At 38.8% G+C, this 18,509-nt stretch overlaps 1 protein-coding gene across 3 annotated transcripts in view; it reads right to left on the reverse strand.

Annotated features, from left to right (window-relative positions):
* The window catches only part of NEK11 (NIMA related kinase 11), a 110,452-nt gene that overhangs the window by 33,786 nt on the left and 58,157 nt on the right, over positions 1-18,509 (reverse strand). For all 3 annotated transcript variants that reach the window (XM_076331068.1, XM_076331069.1, XM_076331070.1), the window contains 2 exons: positions 17,327-17,420; positions 16,328-16,466 (listed from right to left, as the gene is read on the reverse strand). In XM_076331068.1, the coding sequence (XP_076187183.1) occupies positions 16,328-16,466; positions 17,327-17,420 (233 nt within the window). The remainder of the gene's footprint in view (positions 1-16,327; positions 16,467-17,326; positions 17,421-18,509) is intronic.

Genomic DNA, 18,509 nt, shown 5'->3' on the forward strand with positions numbered 1-18,509 from the left:
CTGCATAACAGCACCATGCTCCACTGCCACAATTTCTAATCCTTCCTTCTTCTATTTTTCACTTTTCTCAGTTTAAAAAAAAAGAAGATCAATACATGGGCTTCCAGGAGAAGAATGCCCCCAACGCAAAATTTTTTTCCCACAGAAGAATTTATTATTGTGTTTAATTGTTTGAGTTCTACAAAGTGCCATTTGACAGAAAAGCTGAACACTTCATTTAAAAAAAAAAAAAAAAATCTTAAATATCATTCCTTTTTAGCATGGGAGGAACACTACTAAATGAAGACACATCTCCTTTTCCAGATGGAGTGAACATTAATTTTTCTTTCTTGCAGAAAGGCTGCCATTCCTGTGATTAGTATAATTTTATTAGGTTCATCTGCATTCTATCTATGTGTATATATGCATTCAAATACATATGAATCAGCCTATTTATTATGCTATAATGCAAACATTGGACTACGCTAGTGTTTTCTGAGTCGTCTTCTCCTCCCACATTCTGTATTTGTTTACTGCTGCACTAAAAAACGCAATCCTCCCCCTCCCAACAAAACAAGATATCAAAATCAGTCTTTTTACTCATAAATGTAATTTCAAAATGTCTGCTCTGGCTACAGTAAAGCTCTATAACTTGTGAGTAGCCCATGACCAGCCAAAACTGCTGAAGCCTCTGAACTATGTGGCGGGGGTGGTACTGCCTGTATCGCACTTCCACGCCAGCTTTTGCATCCTTGTCAGAATTGCTTGCTTTACCATTTGTGAAATTTTTTTTACCACTGTTCATATATGGCCAGTTAATCCAAGCTCAGTAATACAATTTTAAAAGCTAGTTCAGACACTAGAGATGTTCCAGGGTACACAAGTTTACTGGCCCTGATTCAGAAACTATTCCAAGTGACATTTCTGAAAGAAGACAGCATGTCCAGTGGATGAGAACTTGGGATTTTGTTAATACAAGTCTTTAAAACTTCTTGGTTTTATGACAAGCATCTTTAAAGAAGGCACCTTCCAAACATCAACACATTCATTTAGACTATATGGTTCCATATAACAGTTCCTTGAGTCCTACTAAGTAGAGCCAACTCCCAGTCATCCATGTGCATGAGGCAGAGACACATCTCTGGTTCTCTGCTGAATTAATCTGAGTGCAGAACAGCTTATTTGGTTGAGACCCAGGATCAGCCAAATTTCAAGAACACATAAAGCTGGCTTTAGCACAGCAGGTATCATAAATCAACATAGCGAGCTGTACCTGTGCTGGCCTAGTGAAGTCTAAGTGCAGGTAACTTGAGTGAGCTGGTATTTTCAGCTCAGGGCAGGCACTGTCAGGGCAGACTGGGCCCCATATTCTTCCATTTCCATGTCTGCAGTCCATCTGCCAGAATATTTGCTACCTGAACTTTCCCATGATCCTGGATATTTCACACACGCACCCAATTTCCACTAACCAGGCAGCAGAAGACCTGTTACTGCCACCATCCCTGAACATTACTGATGTAGTTGCACACCTCAGTAATGTAGCACAGAAGAAAACTCCTTGGTTTATGCTTTCAGAGGAGTAGTTTTAATAAAAATGTTGATCTTTGGGCTAGGTCTGTTTGACTTTTGTTTACACACCTTTGCAGAGCCTAGCATAAACTCCAAGGCCAGGACCTTGACCCTGTCCTTTGTTCTGACCTAAAACAGAAATTAAGCCTATTTGTGCCTGGAAGGTACTTGGGTGAAAAAGTGGTGCTAGTGAGGTGAACATCAACTCTATCATATCGAAAGAGGAAACGAAACCGCTGCTGCAGAACGCAGGGTACCCTGCCTCTTCGTTTCAACACCTGGACTGGAAGAAGAACAGCGTCACATTTAAGAAGGTCCTGACACCGTCTGCAGCCCATTGGACACCCTCACTCACACAGCACTCCTGACCTGCTTGAGCACAGCAAGTCCAAATTACCCCGTTCCTTGCATGCGACAAAGTCAACCCTGTGCAGCATACACGTGGTAGGCAGGGACTCTGCTTTCCTCGCAGACCCTTGGAAAAGAAAGGTGACGGTAACATCTATATAAAGGTTTCTAATACTGTGCCAGCTGGTAAAACGTGCAGCCTGATGGCCGCAACGCCGCTGTAATATAGTTGTCCCTCAGATGCCTGTTCTCCCTCTAATACAGCATACTTATATGCTCCATATGGAGCACAAAGGAAGATCTCTATGGCTGCTTCTGCCCCCTCATGCCCCCCAGTCTGTCAGCTGATCTCTGAAAATACATTACATTTTATCTACCTGTGCGTATTGCACTAAGGCCAGTCATGGCACCTTTTGTTCGCTTACAAAGCACATCATTTAGAACAAATTCAGCTATTGCTTATCTATTGCTAGGCGGCTTAGGTATAGCATTGAGACACTTGATATCTGCTATTAGATATTCAAAAGAAAATGAGCTCTGAATAATAACATTCTCTTTAGATTTCTTTCTATATATTACCATGATGCTAATAGTGGAAGGAAGGGTAAAAACCCATTATCTAAAAAAATCATAAACGCACAGTTATTTCCCAAGAAGACAAGCTATGCAGAAAACAAAGGAATGCGATACTTGTAATATTTTGCTTAAATCCACCAAGAGCTTGTTCCAGGTAGCATGGTAACTTGGCAACAACAACAGTTTTCTCCAAAGAGATGAAAATACTTTGATAAATATCTTTAATTTTCTCCTGCCTTGAAGTCATACTTATAATAGGTGCATTGACGCAGCATTCTCACATTCCAGTGCATGCAGAAAACAATAAGTAAGGCCCCTTTTATATAAAAAAAGGAGAAGAAAAAAGAAAACAGAACAGTATAACATATGATAATTTTCACCACTTGTATTCACAGTAACAAAGTCACACTTGGCTCTTAAGGTTTATTGTACTTTTTTAATCCCGAGGCATCATCACATCTCTGGGAAAAGGCAGATTTTCTCAGCTGTCACTTTCCCATCTTAAGGAAAAAAGTTGTTATAGTTTCACATAGCTACACTCCTCGGTCTGCGCAGTCCAACAGATAGCAAAGTGAGGAGCAAAGCATTCAACTGCTCTGACAAACGTGTGCTGTCATGAGATATAATGCACCCTTAATGTTACGGTGACATGAACCAACACGCTGAAAAGCAGTGCTATACAGCAGCTGTCATGGGCTACCACATTTCTGCTACCACACACTGCCACAGAGAGCTTGAAAAATTGAGAAGGGGAGCCAGGACACAGACACTTGCACTGCCCCCCCTGCAAGGCTTTGTACATGAGCCTCGCTGGGGACTGAGGCAAGAGCAGAGAAAACCGTTCCTCCGCCTTCTGCTTCTGCATTGCGCTGGGCTGCAAGACAGCCCACCGGCAGGACCACACCAATGATGCAGAGGTGCCCCTGGTCCTTTCCTTTCTGTGGAAACTCACCAGCAAACTCCAGTTTGATCCCATCAGAGGATGCATTACCTGCTAGAGCAAATGCTGCAGCAGCCCCCACGCTGGAGCGGGGCTGGAGCGCCTGGGTGCAAGGAGGGGCTGGGAGACCGGGGTCCGTTCAGCCCTAAGAAGGGAAGGTAAAGGGAAAACCTTATTGTTGTCTATGACTATCTGCTCAGAGGATAAAAGGAAGATGGAGCCAGACTCTTCTCAGAAGTGCACAGTAATAGGACAAGAGGCAACAAACACCAGCTAGAACATCATAAATTCCAATTTGACATTAGGAAAAAGAACTTTTACAATGAGAATGACCACATACTGGAACAGGGCTTAAAGAAGCTGCGGGAGCTCAATCCTTGGAGGTGTTCAAGACTTGACCAGACACAGGCCTGAGCAACCTGATCTGATCAGACCTGCTTTGAACAGGGGATTGGACTACAGACTGCCAGAGGTCCCTTCCAACCTAAATTATTTTATGATTCTGTGGTTACATGATGTTCCACAAACAAAATGTTTAGAATTACACCAGATCTATTTGTGTGTGTGCGCATATTTAACATACACACTCACAAGCTAAGCAGAAACTTGCCTGTTTCTGTATGCCCCTGCAACGTGTACACATTCTCACAAATCACCGGCAAAAGGAGACAGTGAACAGGGCTGGCCAGCACTCTTCAGAACAGTGCATCAGTTGTCACAGAGGGAGAAAACAGAAAGGGATTTCTCACTTCAAGGGAGAAAACAGAAAGAACCGAAGCATTGTCGCTAGGAGAGAGGTTTGAAACAGAGAGATATGTTTCCCTGAGCTACATAATCCTGAATGAGAAATTCTACCGCAAAGGAGAGCAAGGGCTCTGCGCCCCTCTGCAGTTCAGGTCAATACTCATATGATTAGGAAAAATAAGATAACTCCATTATTATAATTTAAGCTCACTCAGATTGTTTTGTGGGGTTTTTTTTCCAGTGCAAGACAAAAAACTCCAACTTTAAAAGTTTCCATCAAAGAGAAATCGCCATCCTTTGGTCAGCTATAGACGCGATACGCGTTACTAAGCTCTGAAGCTTCATTGTTCATTCAGTGGAAGCTTTTGTCCAGCTCTTCTAAACTAGACTGAAAAAGACTCTCAGAAAATGTGTTGTTTAAGAAATTAACTAAGGGATGTAACAGGACTTTTGTGCCCATGAAAGTCCTGTATGATCCTTTTGGCTAAGCACAAAAGGACTATGAAGTCATTAAAAGAATTACCTTCTGACATGGCCATGTACAGCACAGACGTAAAGTAAAATGGGTTGTTCTAAATGAGAACTAGAAATATAACCAAAGTTAAACATTAATATTTTATAATTCTTTTAACATTTTAAAAAGGAAAAAAGCTTCGATTCACTTGTGGGCTTCACCGAGTGATGGTTTACCTATTGTGAAATGTCTAGGAAAAATAGAGATAAAGAGGATGTAAATCAGAGTAGCCTTATGGGGATCTTCTACTACTTGATGTTAGAAATAAAGTAGCTAGTTCAAAATGTTTTTTCCAAGGAAAAATTACTTTTTTTTTTTTAACCAAAACGAAATTTCCAAGAAAAATGTTTTATTTGAAGGACACAGTTGTTTTCCCCAAACCTTCCACCTCATGGTATTTTATCAGTATGTACAGAGGCAAAGCATGAGAGGAAAAAAGGAGTTGCTAAAAGGAGTTGTTAACAAAAATGAACAGCAAGAAGGAACACTTTCATCACATTTTTTCCCCTATTTTCTGAGTCGTTTTGTTTTTTTTTCTTCTGATTTTCTAATTGTCGTGTATACAGAAATGGGAGCTCTGGTAGGCAATGACAATGAAGATGATGCCATGCTGCCTGTCAAGCACAGTTTAAAGTTCAGCGAATCTAAAAATTTTCCAAATATTCAGAAATCCTTTTAGTACTGATGAATGAATGAAGAGAAAGAACAATATAGTGATGTAGTCAATAACAGGGAGCACTTAGTGAGTCTTAGAAGCCATTTTCTTTATGCACAAAGAGGCCCTATTATTGTAAATGTTGCCCTATTGTTTGCACAGTTTCCAGCAGGAACAGAGCAAGAGCTGTAAATTAAAGGAAAAATGACCATGAAGCTACCTTATGACATCAATTTAAAACTACCTTAGTCTTTGAGTTATTTTAAACTTTTTTGATCAGTCAAAGTATACTTTCAAATAAAAACTTAGTTTTCCTACTGAATCTGGCAGAGATGGCCTGATACTTTCCCCTTCAATCTGATGACAGCATTGGGAAGGAAAGAATCCACATGTTAATACGAAAAGCTGCCCCTTAAGAGAGTCACTTCCTTCTCCCCGAGATTCAGTTCAAGAATGCCATTTTTGAGACATAAATTGGGGATGTTTTCACAACCAGAACTTGCTGAAAGAGTAGAAAACAAATGGGAACGGTTCAGATCCAAACTTGGTGCAAGCAGCTCTGCGCATGAGAGTCTGGATGTAGCAAAGATGTAAAATACATTTAATTTGGATATAAGCAGTAATACAAGTTACATGTTGGACAAGTACAAAAACAAGTACATTATTGCATCCAAGCAAATCTAGGAAAAAAGTATTGAGACCTTAAACACCTAGATTAAATTAACTGGTGAAAGTCAACGTATTTGCTACATCACATGGGGCACACTTTGCTCCATGGAGAAGATAATATAGCAGGAGAATGTAAACCAAGCACTTCCATTGCTGTCACCTTCTCATTTCCTCCAGCTAGTTGTCTGATAGTCACATACACTGAAAGCTAAACTGGTAGAAACTACAAACTAATTCAGTATTTACAGCTACTTTCTGAGCAAATTCTCCCTCACTTGGAATTGGCTCCAGCTTCTTACGTCACCATATAATTTGGCCCAGCTCCCCAGAAATGCTGTTTAGTTTGAGAAGTGAGCCAGAAAGCTGTGACTGGGGGGTGGACTGGGATTCCTTACTGAGTGTTTTTCAACACCATCCTGTTCACAGATGCTTTGTTTGCAAGTAAATGCCTGGTGTGTCTTTATTTACATCGGTTTAATCTTGAGTCTAAAGTGCAGTGTAAAGTTATATTGCCCTGTAAGTAGGACAACCTGGAATAAAAACTAGTATCTTTCTAAGGAGGATTTAAAACAATGAAATTATCTGAAAGTATCTGCTATAGAATAGTGTATAGTAATTTTTGTACATATACAGTCTTGGTGCATTTGCTTCTAATTGTTTTCTAAATTCACACAGTGTTTTGTAAATGTTTTTTAACATAATGCTTTGGAAGGAGTGAAGGGACTTCACGTGTAGGTTTTAAAAAGACTTGGCCAGAATCATTTTAACTGTAGTCATTGACCAAGGTGAATTTTGAGGTAGGCTCTATTTATCAATGTCAAACTAATTCAGTATGAAAAATAGATCAGAAAAAAGTAGGAGCTATAGAGTAACATAATTTGCTCTCTCCCCATGCTTTCAAAGTGTTTGGGATTTTTAAATAACTGCTGTGTAAAGACATTCTGCAAGCTTCCCTCTGGGAAGCTGTAAGAGCGAGACTTCTTCTAAGACGTAAGCTGTGAATTTTTGTGAACCTACAGAAAGATTTAAGTAGGTAGGCATACCGAACAGCACAGAGCTTTGGAAAAGGTTTCCTGAGGAGGTTATGAGTAGAGTTCAATTCCTGATGGCCCTCAAAAAAGCTAGAGCATTTGAGTAAAAACTTGAAGATAATGGACAATGCATAGAAACCTCTACATAGAGGTTTCTACATTATTGTAAACACTAGACTCCGAAATGTCATAAAATTCCCAAGAATATCTCTTTAATTCTATTGTTGACCTCATGGAAGAAGGGTTTAAATGGGGAGCTATAATCAAAGCAAGAAATCAGCTCTCCAAAGGCAATACTTCTAGGGAAGAACTCCTTAAACAAGAAGAATAATGCTTCAGTCAATTAAAAAAAAAAATTTTTGATTCATTTTCCTCTTTGTGGCTAAAACTTGCAAACTTTGTTAAACCTTGCTTTTGCTAGAATAAATCAGATTTACTATTCCTTTAATTGAATCTGGGACAAGGTGGGATCTCAGTGTGAAACTGAGCAATGAAAACACGAGACAGATGAGTAAGTCAGAGGGGCACGCTCCCAGCGTGCCTACGCCCTCAAACTGCAAGAGTCTCAGGAGTTTTGTCACCCCATGTGCCAAGGACAAGTGAAGGACTGGTAACTGTAAATGCCAGAACTAAACAGGCAAGTTTCTCCCAGCAAGCATCCCATGGTATCATTTCAGCAAGTAGCAAGTCAGGGAATATGCCTTATGGTCCTGGAAGTAGGGTAACCATGTGAAAGAGGAGACCAATGGGTAACCCACAGTAGAAGTCACTGCAACACTGTCTTCTTAATTGAGACAAGACTTTCTGGTTACAAAGGATACTATAACAATAATAATGCAGAAGGGTGCTTAATGCCACTTATTGTAAATATAATTCTGTTCTATTTTGACTTGCCAGACTGAAAAACAAAACATGATTTTCCTAAAAGCCTTTGAGCGGTGTGATTGCCTGTATGTTCGTATTTGAGTGTTACTCAGTTACCCAATCAGTATGCATAAGTACCGTTTTACAGGCACTAAACAAAACATGCATGTGCAGAGATGCTTAAAGATGTGCTTAGAAATATTACAGGCTTTTAACCTTCCAAGATTTAAAAAAATACCTTGAAAACCCTTCAAAGCAGCTTGTAAAAATAACAGAGTAGAAAAAAACCCACAGTATTTTATTATGAGCGAACATTTCCTATTTGAGGGTCAACTGAACTTTGCCCACTTGAAATTCAAAGCAATATATCCATAACTTAAAATTAGCAATGGAAATATAGAAATAATATAAGCAATTACTGTAAGGTACTTAGCTATTTTGGAATTGTAATGAAATCAGGGGGTTGCCAGATGTAATGTATTGCAACATATGAAGCTAAGGAATTTAACATGTTATAATCTTTGCGGTATACAGAAATAAAAAGGAATATAATACAGATCAGAGAGATCATACAGTATGTCCCTTTAATTTATATGCCTTTAATATTTTACATTCTTTTTCTGCACAAAGAATTTAAATACCACAAGTAGTTAGCCTAGGCTATTTTGCTCCTTTAACTTGACCCCTTCCTACACATAAACATGTCTATTAAGAGCAGAGTAGTAGTTTATGCAGACCTGGGGCTCTTACAGAAATGGATGTGAACGCAGGTGAAGCCCCAACTAGTAATGTACTGGCAATATAAAAATGCAAGATACAGTATGTTATTGGTGGCCCTTACATCCAGTGTTGTTTTGCTGCAATGTCTTTTTCATTCCGCGCACTTAAGTGCTGCAATGAGGGCAAGCCTTTAGAAATATGGATGCATTTGCATATATAATTTCTTGAATACTTTAAAAAAAAAAATCTTCCCCACTCTTGTTTACCATGTCTCATCAGCTGTGAAATTGATAGGAGTAGTAAGTGGCACTTTTAGCCATGAATGCCAGTGTGTGGTTTTAAGTTTTCACGCCTGTTAGACTGTAGCTTGTTGAATTTAATGCTCCTTACGGCTCCTCTAAAAAGTATGGGATTTTGGTAACAGAGATAGCTTTCAACCCAGTATCTTTCAACTGTAAAAACTGATCCAAATCAGAAGGATCAAAGATGATGCTAAGGAAATGGTAGTTTTTGTTGCATTTGTAATTGCACTGAGCTATCTGGAAGCACTTTTAGATACAGTTTATGATTTTGTAGCCAATTTCAAGGCAAGTTCTACTGTAGAATTTGAATCGGAAACCTTGAACATTGTCCTGGTTTCAGCTGGGATAGAGTTAATTTTCTTCCTAGTAGCTGGTACAGTGCTGTGTTTTGGATTGAGCATGAGGATAATGTTGGTAACACACTGATGTTTTAGTTGTTGCTAAGCAGTGCTTACACCAGGCAAGGACTTTTCAGCTCCTCATGCCCTGCCAGCAAGAAGCTGGGAGGGGGCACAGCCAGGACAGCTGACCCAAACTGGCCAAAGGGACATTCCATACCATGTGACGTCATGCTCAGTACATAAACTGGGGGGAGTTGGCTGGGGGGTGGTGACCGCTGCTCGGGAACTGGCTGGGCATCGGTCAGTGGGTAGTGAGCAATTGCATCGTGCATCACTTATTTTGTATATTCTTTTATCATTATTTTCCCTTCCTTTTCTGTCTTATTAAACTGTCCTTATCTCAACCTGCGAATTTTACTTTTTTTTTCCCCAATTCTCTCCCCCATCCCACTGGGGAAGGGGGGGAGTGAGCGAACGGCTGTATGGTGTTTAGCTGCCTGCCAGGTTAAACCGCAACAAACATTTAGCTATTACAGTTGTATAACAGGATTATGCCTTGCTCTTCATGCAGTTTTCAACTGCAAAGACTGAGCTTCTCTACCTAGAGGATTTTCTATATAGTAAACTAAGAACCTTTAGATATTCCACACTAATTTCCCACGTGGATAAGTACAATGCATGCTCTGATAAAGATTTCTCTCAATTCATTACAAATAAGTCCTCATAACGAGTGTTTCCTATTTATTAAATACCTCTGCAAACTTTGAGCCAGTCAAGAGGAATCAAGTTGTATGCAGAGTTGAGAGGAATTATGCTGTAAAATCTGGCTTCCTTAGAAGACACTGTAACCAAAGCAAAAGGACCAACACTCAAATAATTAATGTGATGTAGTGACAGAGCTGCAATTTTCCATCGTATCTAGCCCAGTGTGTGGTAGCCCACACAGAAAAGACACAGTGGTCTACCAGTACTACAAAATCCATGGAAAAGATGACCCTCAGCATCTGAAATTTCTCTCAATACCCAGTTCTCTGGAAAACAGACATCTGCTCTTCTGATTACTTTTTTGTATAATCAGAAAAGTAGACTACAAGCTCAATAAAACTAATTAGTAGATGAAGATGAACTGTATCGCTATACTAGAAAGTAATGCATTACTCACATGACGGTTCCAGTAGATCTTTAGAAGGAGGCCCCTTCAGAAGGAACATTAAACATCTAATGAACCTGCTGAGCTGGAACAGCCTTGTTCTAGCTGGCACAGGAAGGCACTGACTGTATTCATCCATAACGTCAAGGCTGGGTGTAGCTCATGGATACTTTTATTTTTTGGACGATAATTTTTGTTCATGTTTTAGAAAATAAATAATTTTATTCCAGCCGCAGTCAATATCATTCATGGAAATAAGCAGATAAATATGGACATTTCTTTTTTACAGCTTTTTTTTTTCTTATAGATAAACTGACCTCTGGTTGCCAGCACTACAATATAATTTGCCTCACCATTATTTTCACAAAACCACTATTGAAAGCTAAGTACATGCACTGATCATACAGTGATCTCCAGAAAAAATGTACACTGGCATATCTATCCTAGTCCAAATGGAGATAATTTCTATAAAGAAACGGGTCAAGACACGGGGGGGCGGAAAGTGGGGAAAGTCATGTTAACCAATTCATTGCAAGGTGGCTTTTCTTTCTGATAATAATCAGAGAGGATGAATGACTAATTTCCTAGGTAAGTATCAGCAAAAATAGGAAATACAGACACAGGTTTATCCTGACACCTTTTGCATTGCCCATTCCTGCTTCGTTGCCATGATTTGCAAAATATACTTTTTAATATTCAGAAATAATTAATCGATAAAATGAGCTGGAGAAATGTAGCAGAAAAGAAAAAATCCAAATCAAAATATGAAGGGAATTTAGTTATTAATCATTAGCAATTTTACACTATTCCTTGAAAATAAATGAAGTGTACAGATACACATATATATATTTTCGACACACAAATATTTGTATTTAACACTGACAGTAGCTCAGTGTCTCTGAGTACAATCTCAGCACGGAACTAACTTCTGCTCTTTTGTCTCTTGCTTGTACTTGGAGAAACTGGAGATGGAAAAGACATGAAGATATCTCTAGTAAAGTAAAACCGTTCCCGGCAGCACAATATATTCTTAACTGCTCTGTCCACCGTAGTTTTAAATTATTTCTTTGATGACAGTTCCATAAATTCCTAGACACATAAGATGGAGACATCAACATTTACCAATGAATATTAAACACAACTATAAAATATCTTTCCATAAATATTTCATTATAAAAATATAATTTCTTTTAACTTTTGTTTCCAATTAACAAATCTAAAAGATTTAATGCAGTTTAAAATTATTACATAAAATAGTTGCAAATGAGTAAACCCATATTTCATTGGTTTCTATTTACAAAGGTTTACATTTCCAAGGAACGCGTTAGTGGTCTAATTAGCTGAAAAAATACAGTAAGAGTATATACCATTCTAATGATACACGCAACATACCACTTCAGCCATTTGCTTAATGTGGTTAATAATAATTATAAAAGTATATTTTCTAGCTGACTTTTTCTTAGCAACTCTGTTGCTTGTCTTTTTACAAATAAAGGGAACATTTTTTGCTCCAGATTGTATGAGTAAAGATGCAAAACTGTTAAGAAATTTATTATAGTAACTTAAGAGAAACAGAAATTCAAAGCATGTTTTTAAACCTTCACTATTGCAAGGAATGTTACCTACCCACCTGCCACGTCTCTTGGAAGATCTGCAGTGTGGAGATAAGTAATAGCCAAACCAGAAGAATCCTTTGCTCTAGGGTGCATGCAAAATGCAGCTAAATCAAGGAACTGGAGAGACAAAGTCCCAGAACCTGAAGATTTACAGAGATACTCCTTAATAACCCCGTGTGCCTGCCTACTTATCCTGCTGGCACTGCACGCCAAGAGGATGCCCCATGCTTGTGTGGTTATGAGTTCTTCTAACCATGTAGGCTGATGTTTTAGGAAAGGACACTTGATTTCCCTGCAAGCTCGGCCAGCACAGCAGGGCAGCTCTTCAAACGCTTCCCATCATGGCAAGCGTGCTGACCACGAGGAGGGTGGGAAGGGCGCAGAAGCAACACGCCGCTGGGTAACTGAGAGCAGCGCTGCACAGCTGGCCAGGGAGAGGTCTGCTCTGCTGGAGTTAGTATGCACAGTGCTGCTTTCCAGAAGCTAAGCTGGAGCGCATCACCAATACAAAGCAGGGCCAGGATATTATAACAACATACACTGGGTGACCCTGAGAACTGGAAAAATGGAAAAGGAGAAAATTCAAAGAATAGAGTCATGACTTTAAGCATTAAACCCAAATTAATCTATTGTAAATTGGGAGATATAACAGCTTGGAAGCATCTTAAGGAAGGAATAAGGAAGTGACCAGTGTTACAATGTATGAATAATACAGAAGTATTACATAGAGGTATTACACAGAAGGATATTACTGCTGCCTATAAAAACATGAGGAGAATAAGCAAAGGAAGGAAGAGAACTACTTAAGCTGCAAGGCAATAAGGCAATGCATCTTAAAATTGTTGGCATGCAACAGCCAGAAGTAAAAAGGTTCACAAGCACTGCAATATTTTGGCCCAGGAACAGCTTTCTAGGCAGAGGAGCAGGGGGAACTTTCCAGAGTGTATAAAACAGGTCAAATTCTTTAGGAAAGGGGCAGTGTGAGCAGATGCATATGGTAGCCACAGTCCAGACTTGGTGGTCAAATTGAAGCTTGGACTCTTTCCATGGAACAGAAGCAAATGGTGAGAAATTGGTGGGATTGGGCAACAGCACTTTCTAGCAGAGCACCAACAGGAGGCAAGATAATGGCTCTGGAATATATGTGCTTAATGCACAGCTTCCTCTCTTGACTCATTACAACAAAAATAGCATAACTTGCTATTCACATAATTTTTCACTGCTGCCCACTCCCAGGTTAAAACTGGATCCCTTTCTTCTTGAGCTTAAGTAACGCAAGCACAGATGATTTTCAAAGTGATTTCTGTCTGCAAAAGCTCATGTTTCTTTGATCTCTCCCCCTCCCCAAGTTCTTCATTTTCTGCTGAGGCATGGAGGATGCTGCAGAACATGTGCCCAGAATCCCAGAAGTGAACAGGGAGAAAGGTGACAGCGTGCCAAGGTGTACCAGCCATCACAAGCTGGTCTGGCTTAGCAAGTGACATCTGATCAGTCAGATTTAAAAACCATGCTCTCAGTCAGTCCCACAGAACTCAGCAGAGTTCCCAGTCTCTATGAGAAAAGAATAAATCTGCATAGTATAGCTGGATAGCACAGTAAGGTACATGGTGTTGAAGAACTAACTGAATTTTATTGTTAAAAAATAGTATTTACATTGCCTGCAGCATTTCTCTGTAAGAATAAGAATCGGATTATTCCTTTAAGTTTCTGAAGAACTTGTACCAGCTGTCAACAATCTAGATGAACCTTTTCTGTAATAGACTGAGTTCATCTCAACATCAAAAGCACAGGGTCCACTCAGATCTCTTTCATACTCCAAAAAATAAAACCTGCTTGAAGACTAACAAATTGGTCAGCAATTTTTGATTTCAGGCAACTCTTTTACATGTTCCTCAAGTGCACAGGGGTGCTAATTAGAATGAAAAATGTTCAGAAGATCATTGCATATTACATGAAATAAACATGGAGAGAAGCTTAAACTTCTCAGGGAAGTCTACAGCATTTAAATGTTTTTGACATCGCTGAAACTCATCCACCGTGAAGTCCAAGACCCCAAACTGTCATAATGATTTTCATTTATCTAACTACACTGCCTTGTTTTTCCCAACTTTCAGTAAATGTAACTACCACTGCTAAAATTGGATCGAGATGCCATGGTTTTTAAATCTACTAACTAAAGCTAAGCCTTGAGCTTTGTATTTGATGCTTTCCCCAATGACATGCAACTGTGTTTCATAATGCTTTAGATAATTTTCAGTGAAAGCAGAGTGTAAGGTGTTTTATTCTCGATGCCTCTCTCTAAACCTTTAAGAGCCTGGTCTTTCAATCCTTCAAGCCCTGCTCTTCTCTCCTGTTCATGTTGCAAATTTTTTTAAGGACTGCAGGATATAAGCCAAAGATAGTTTGAACTTTCCTCCCTACCTGTTAGGATTGGGATACTATCCCTAGCTGTCCCCCACCAGCTTTTCCCATTCCTGAGAGGATTTTCTAGGTCTGCCCTGAAGTAACTCTGCTGCTGAGCCTCTCTGGCGTTCATGAACAGACTCTGTCTCCTTCCTGCCTTTCTCCCCTTCCTCAACTGTTTTTAGTTAGGGAGCTTGGTAGTCTGGTATTCGTAGTCTAACTTCTGCTAACCTAGTAGGGGTTAGCAAGATTTATTAACATGTAAGACAACTTTATAAAACCATTTTATAGCCTTGCTTCTAGTTTTATTGTTTTTTCTGTTGTATAGCCCATTGATCAAGAACCAAATTCTATTGAAAAATCAATAGCTGAAACTGTTTCTACATTTTCAAATACAAAGGTGCCATTAATAACTAATAATTAGACACGCAGGACATGCATGGTTGCACTGAAATGTTTGAAGAAAAGAAGAGTATGAATACTGAATAGAGTAAGTAACAGCTTTGACATCAGCTTCAGGAATAACAAGGTATTCACAAAGCGAAGAAAAGAAACCACACGATTTATCTTGCCTATCCATAACTCCTTTTTCTCATGAACCCACCACTTCAATATCAGAGACTCTGGCAAAAGCAATTAAACATGCATTCAGTTTTCTACAATGGATTGACTCAACTTTTGCATCACAGATATAAATGCATCTAATTTCTGTCATTATAGTTTAACAGCTTAATGACCTCTAAAGGCAGAAACATCAGTTTCTTTCCTTTCATGCATGTTGTTCTGTTTCTATTTGGGTATCTTTGTATGCTTCCCCCGGTACATCTCCTACCCACATTTACTGCTTTGTCTTGGTCCTCTATTTGCAAGCTTCCCCACCCTACCCCCAGGATGTATTTCTAGCAGCTGTGTTCTCTCCTACGCAGGTCATCCCTTCTTATACTGAGAAATAGCAAGCCAACAACGTAGACGTAAATGAGGCTACACTGAAAGAAAAAAGCCATTTGCTATTAAAAATCCCCACCTCCACCACAAACAAACTGATTTTGATACCTTTAATTTAATGGTGTATACCTTCACAGACATACATAAATCAACACTAAAAGGCAGAGCTATTAGAGAAAAGTAGTTTTCATACTTAAAAGCATATTAATGCATACTTGCAAGATTCTAACCTGATTAAAAATCTTTCACGATAATAGTGCTTACACAATGATTCTTAAATATTTCAGAGTATGACACTATTCCAGAACATTGTAGAAAAAAAACATATAAATGTGCTCTTAAAAATATTTTCCTCACTAAGCACATTTCCACAGTCTGACTCTTTTTGAAAAGCTTGACTATTTGTTCATCTATCTACACAAAAGTACATGTTACATAGTACTTCATGCCCTCTAGACAGTCGCTAAGTATTTGAGGACAGTATAGATAAGCACAGTTTAGAGTTTCTATCTGCTTCTCTCATTGTTACAGATAAAGAAAATGGCATCAAAGTGTACCAGAGGTGCAAACACTCTGAATTCTTGTACTCAGTTTTGCACTGGAGATATGATTTAGGAAATGCTTTTCTAACACCAGTCATTTCATATGTGCAAAGTTAAAGCTATTTCCTTCTAACTGAGCATCTCATTTGGAGAAGGTGCGTTCACCTCCGTCGCTGCTCACAGGTCACTCAAACTCTGGGAACACAGACTTCCTGCCACGTAACCTTGCTGTACATCTGCTGTACATACATCCACCTAGATTATTTTCCTTCTCTCTTTGTAATTTTTTTGACAAATTAATAAATCTGACCACTTTTTATACTGCAGTGTCCCCACTATAAATTAACTACAAGGGACAAAATCAAATCTTGCTTTGTTTATAGGAAGTTTCATTTCAATATCAAATTTTTAATTCTTACCATGGTCTGTAAGTTCAGACATGCAGAGTTGACTTGATGTCTCATTTCCACTTGGTTCATCATGTCCTATGGACACAGAGTCACATGTGGTGACTGGCTGAGAATGAATTACGGGTTTTGAAGTCTGCTCATCGGATTCCTTAGTCGAATGAAGCAGCATGGAGAAACAGATGCAGTCAGAGCTTTCAGCAGGACCACAATACAATGGTTGCCCTGATCTACACAACTGCTGGGACTTGTATAAGGCAAACACTAAAAAAAAAATCCTAACTTTTTTATAAATGATCAGCAGTGACTCAGCCATAAGCAGAGACAGATTTAACACATTTTTTTCTCCAGACACAATGGGAAATAGAAACTAGACAGCATGCGAAAGAAAAGGTAGAAGACAAAGCACTAACCAAAACCTCATTAGTTCTGTGATGATTTCACTGGCTATTTCCAAACTGACACTGTTCCCTCTATGAGAAGATGTAATGCTAGAATTGGACAGGCCTACCTCCTGTTGCAGATAGCTTAAAAGCAAAGGACAGCTTACACTGGGAGTCATTCCAAGACTTCATTCTTACTAAAAAGCCAGTTGAAATGTTAATATTCTTAACTAATCAAATGAAAAGAACCCACAGCCATGCCAAATTAGAGTGTTTAAAGGATTAAAATTCTAAACTTATCTTGAAAATGAATGTATTTTGAAATCTGATGTCACGCAGACTGTCAGTAAGTACATTTCAGAGAGCAGATTTAGATTTAAGGGTGACAAAATAAAAGAAAATTGTGCAATGAATAGAGAGTTTGTTGAACCATATCTGAATAACTGAATGCACTTTTCCTCACCACAGATCCACAGGTTCAGCTAAGCAGTCCAGACTTTGATCCACTTCCAAATTATTACTCTTAGAACAGGACTGTGCTAGGCTAAAGAAAGCGCACGGAAAACAGAAAAGTGGCGTACACTGCATGTGCATAAATGAGGCCTCCGAAACAACAGCCCATACTTACATGCAGGACATTGACATTCAGCTGCTGAAAATTACGGGACCTCAATTCTTGCATTCTTTTGATATTTTCTTGATATTTTTCTTCTGCCAGCTGTCTGTAAATACAGAATACTTGTGTTTAGGATGTGATATCAGGGACCACACAAAGGGATCTTCTAAAAGTAGATGTGGAAAAACGAATTCCATAATTAGACTCCCACGGTGCCAAACGTTCATGGCATCTACTGAAGGTGACGTTAGTTTTAGTGAACTCACAAGTAGATTTCAGGCTTTATTTCCAAACACTATTATATTTTTCTTTCACAACTTGCATAATATAATTGAGTAATAGTAGATTATTAGTCCCAGACTTTTTTGTTTCTTCCAAAGATCTTAAATATTTTGGACTTTATTCCACCATGTAGTCCAGGGACCTTTCAGCCAAAGACAGGTACGCCACACTTGCATGCTATGAACGCTTCACCTGGGGAGAGTTGGTAACTGCGTTTTTCTGTACGGGACTCCTTAAACCAGGTGCTACATTAAGCAGCTCTTCCAGTTTCCATTACTATATTCCCTTCCCATCCATCTCTAGATTTGTACTGCTGAAAGCAGATCTCCAGTCTGAGAAGGTACTGTTTCAAATTGCACTGTTTCAAATACTTTCAGCGAGAGTGAGCTGGCAATAACCCAGAGCTGAATATAGATCCATTTTAAAGATTCATGACTGAGAACAAGATTTGAAGATTAATTTGTTGCCTTTACATTAGAAAATAAATCTATTTAATTTTGTTGCTGGGGAAAAAAACATGAAAATCTAAATAGAAAACACTAAAGTGCAAAAAAGTAAAGAAAATGAAAAGCAAACTAGAACTATCCTGCAATTAGTATTATTTCCTAATCTCCATCCTTTTTCAAAAAGTGAAAGGGACAGACTTCCTATTTATGAATTTCATATAAGTACAAAAATTGGCCTACCATATTATTGAAAACACCATGCAGAAGCGCTAAATTTATACAGTGGTTTCAATTCAAGGAGATTTTTTTTAAATGAGAATAAATTTATGTACCATCTCCAGTGCCAAATGCAATGGTAAGCATCAGACAGACATACATGCTGATAAGACATATTTTCCAAAAGGAGATGAAGGCCTTTAGTTTTTTGTTTGTAGCCTTTGGATATGGGCATCAGAAGTTGGCACAAG

Source organism: Aptenodytes patagonicus, chromosome 2 (assembly GCF_965638725.1).
Source record: "Aptenodytes patagonicus chromosome 2, bAptPat1.pri.cur, whole genome shotgun sequence".
In the NCBI taxonomy this organism is placed as follows: domain Eukaryota; kingdom Metazoa; phylum Chordata; class Aves; order Sphenisciformes; family Spheniscidae; genus Aptenodytes; species Aptenodytes patagonicus.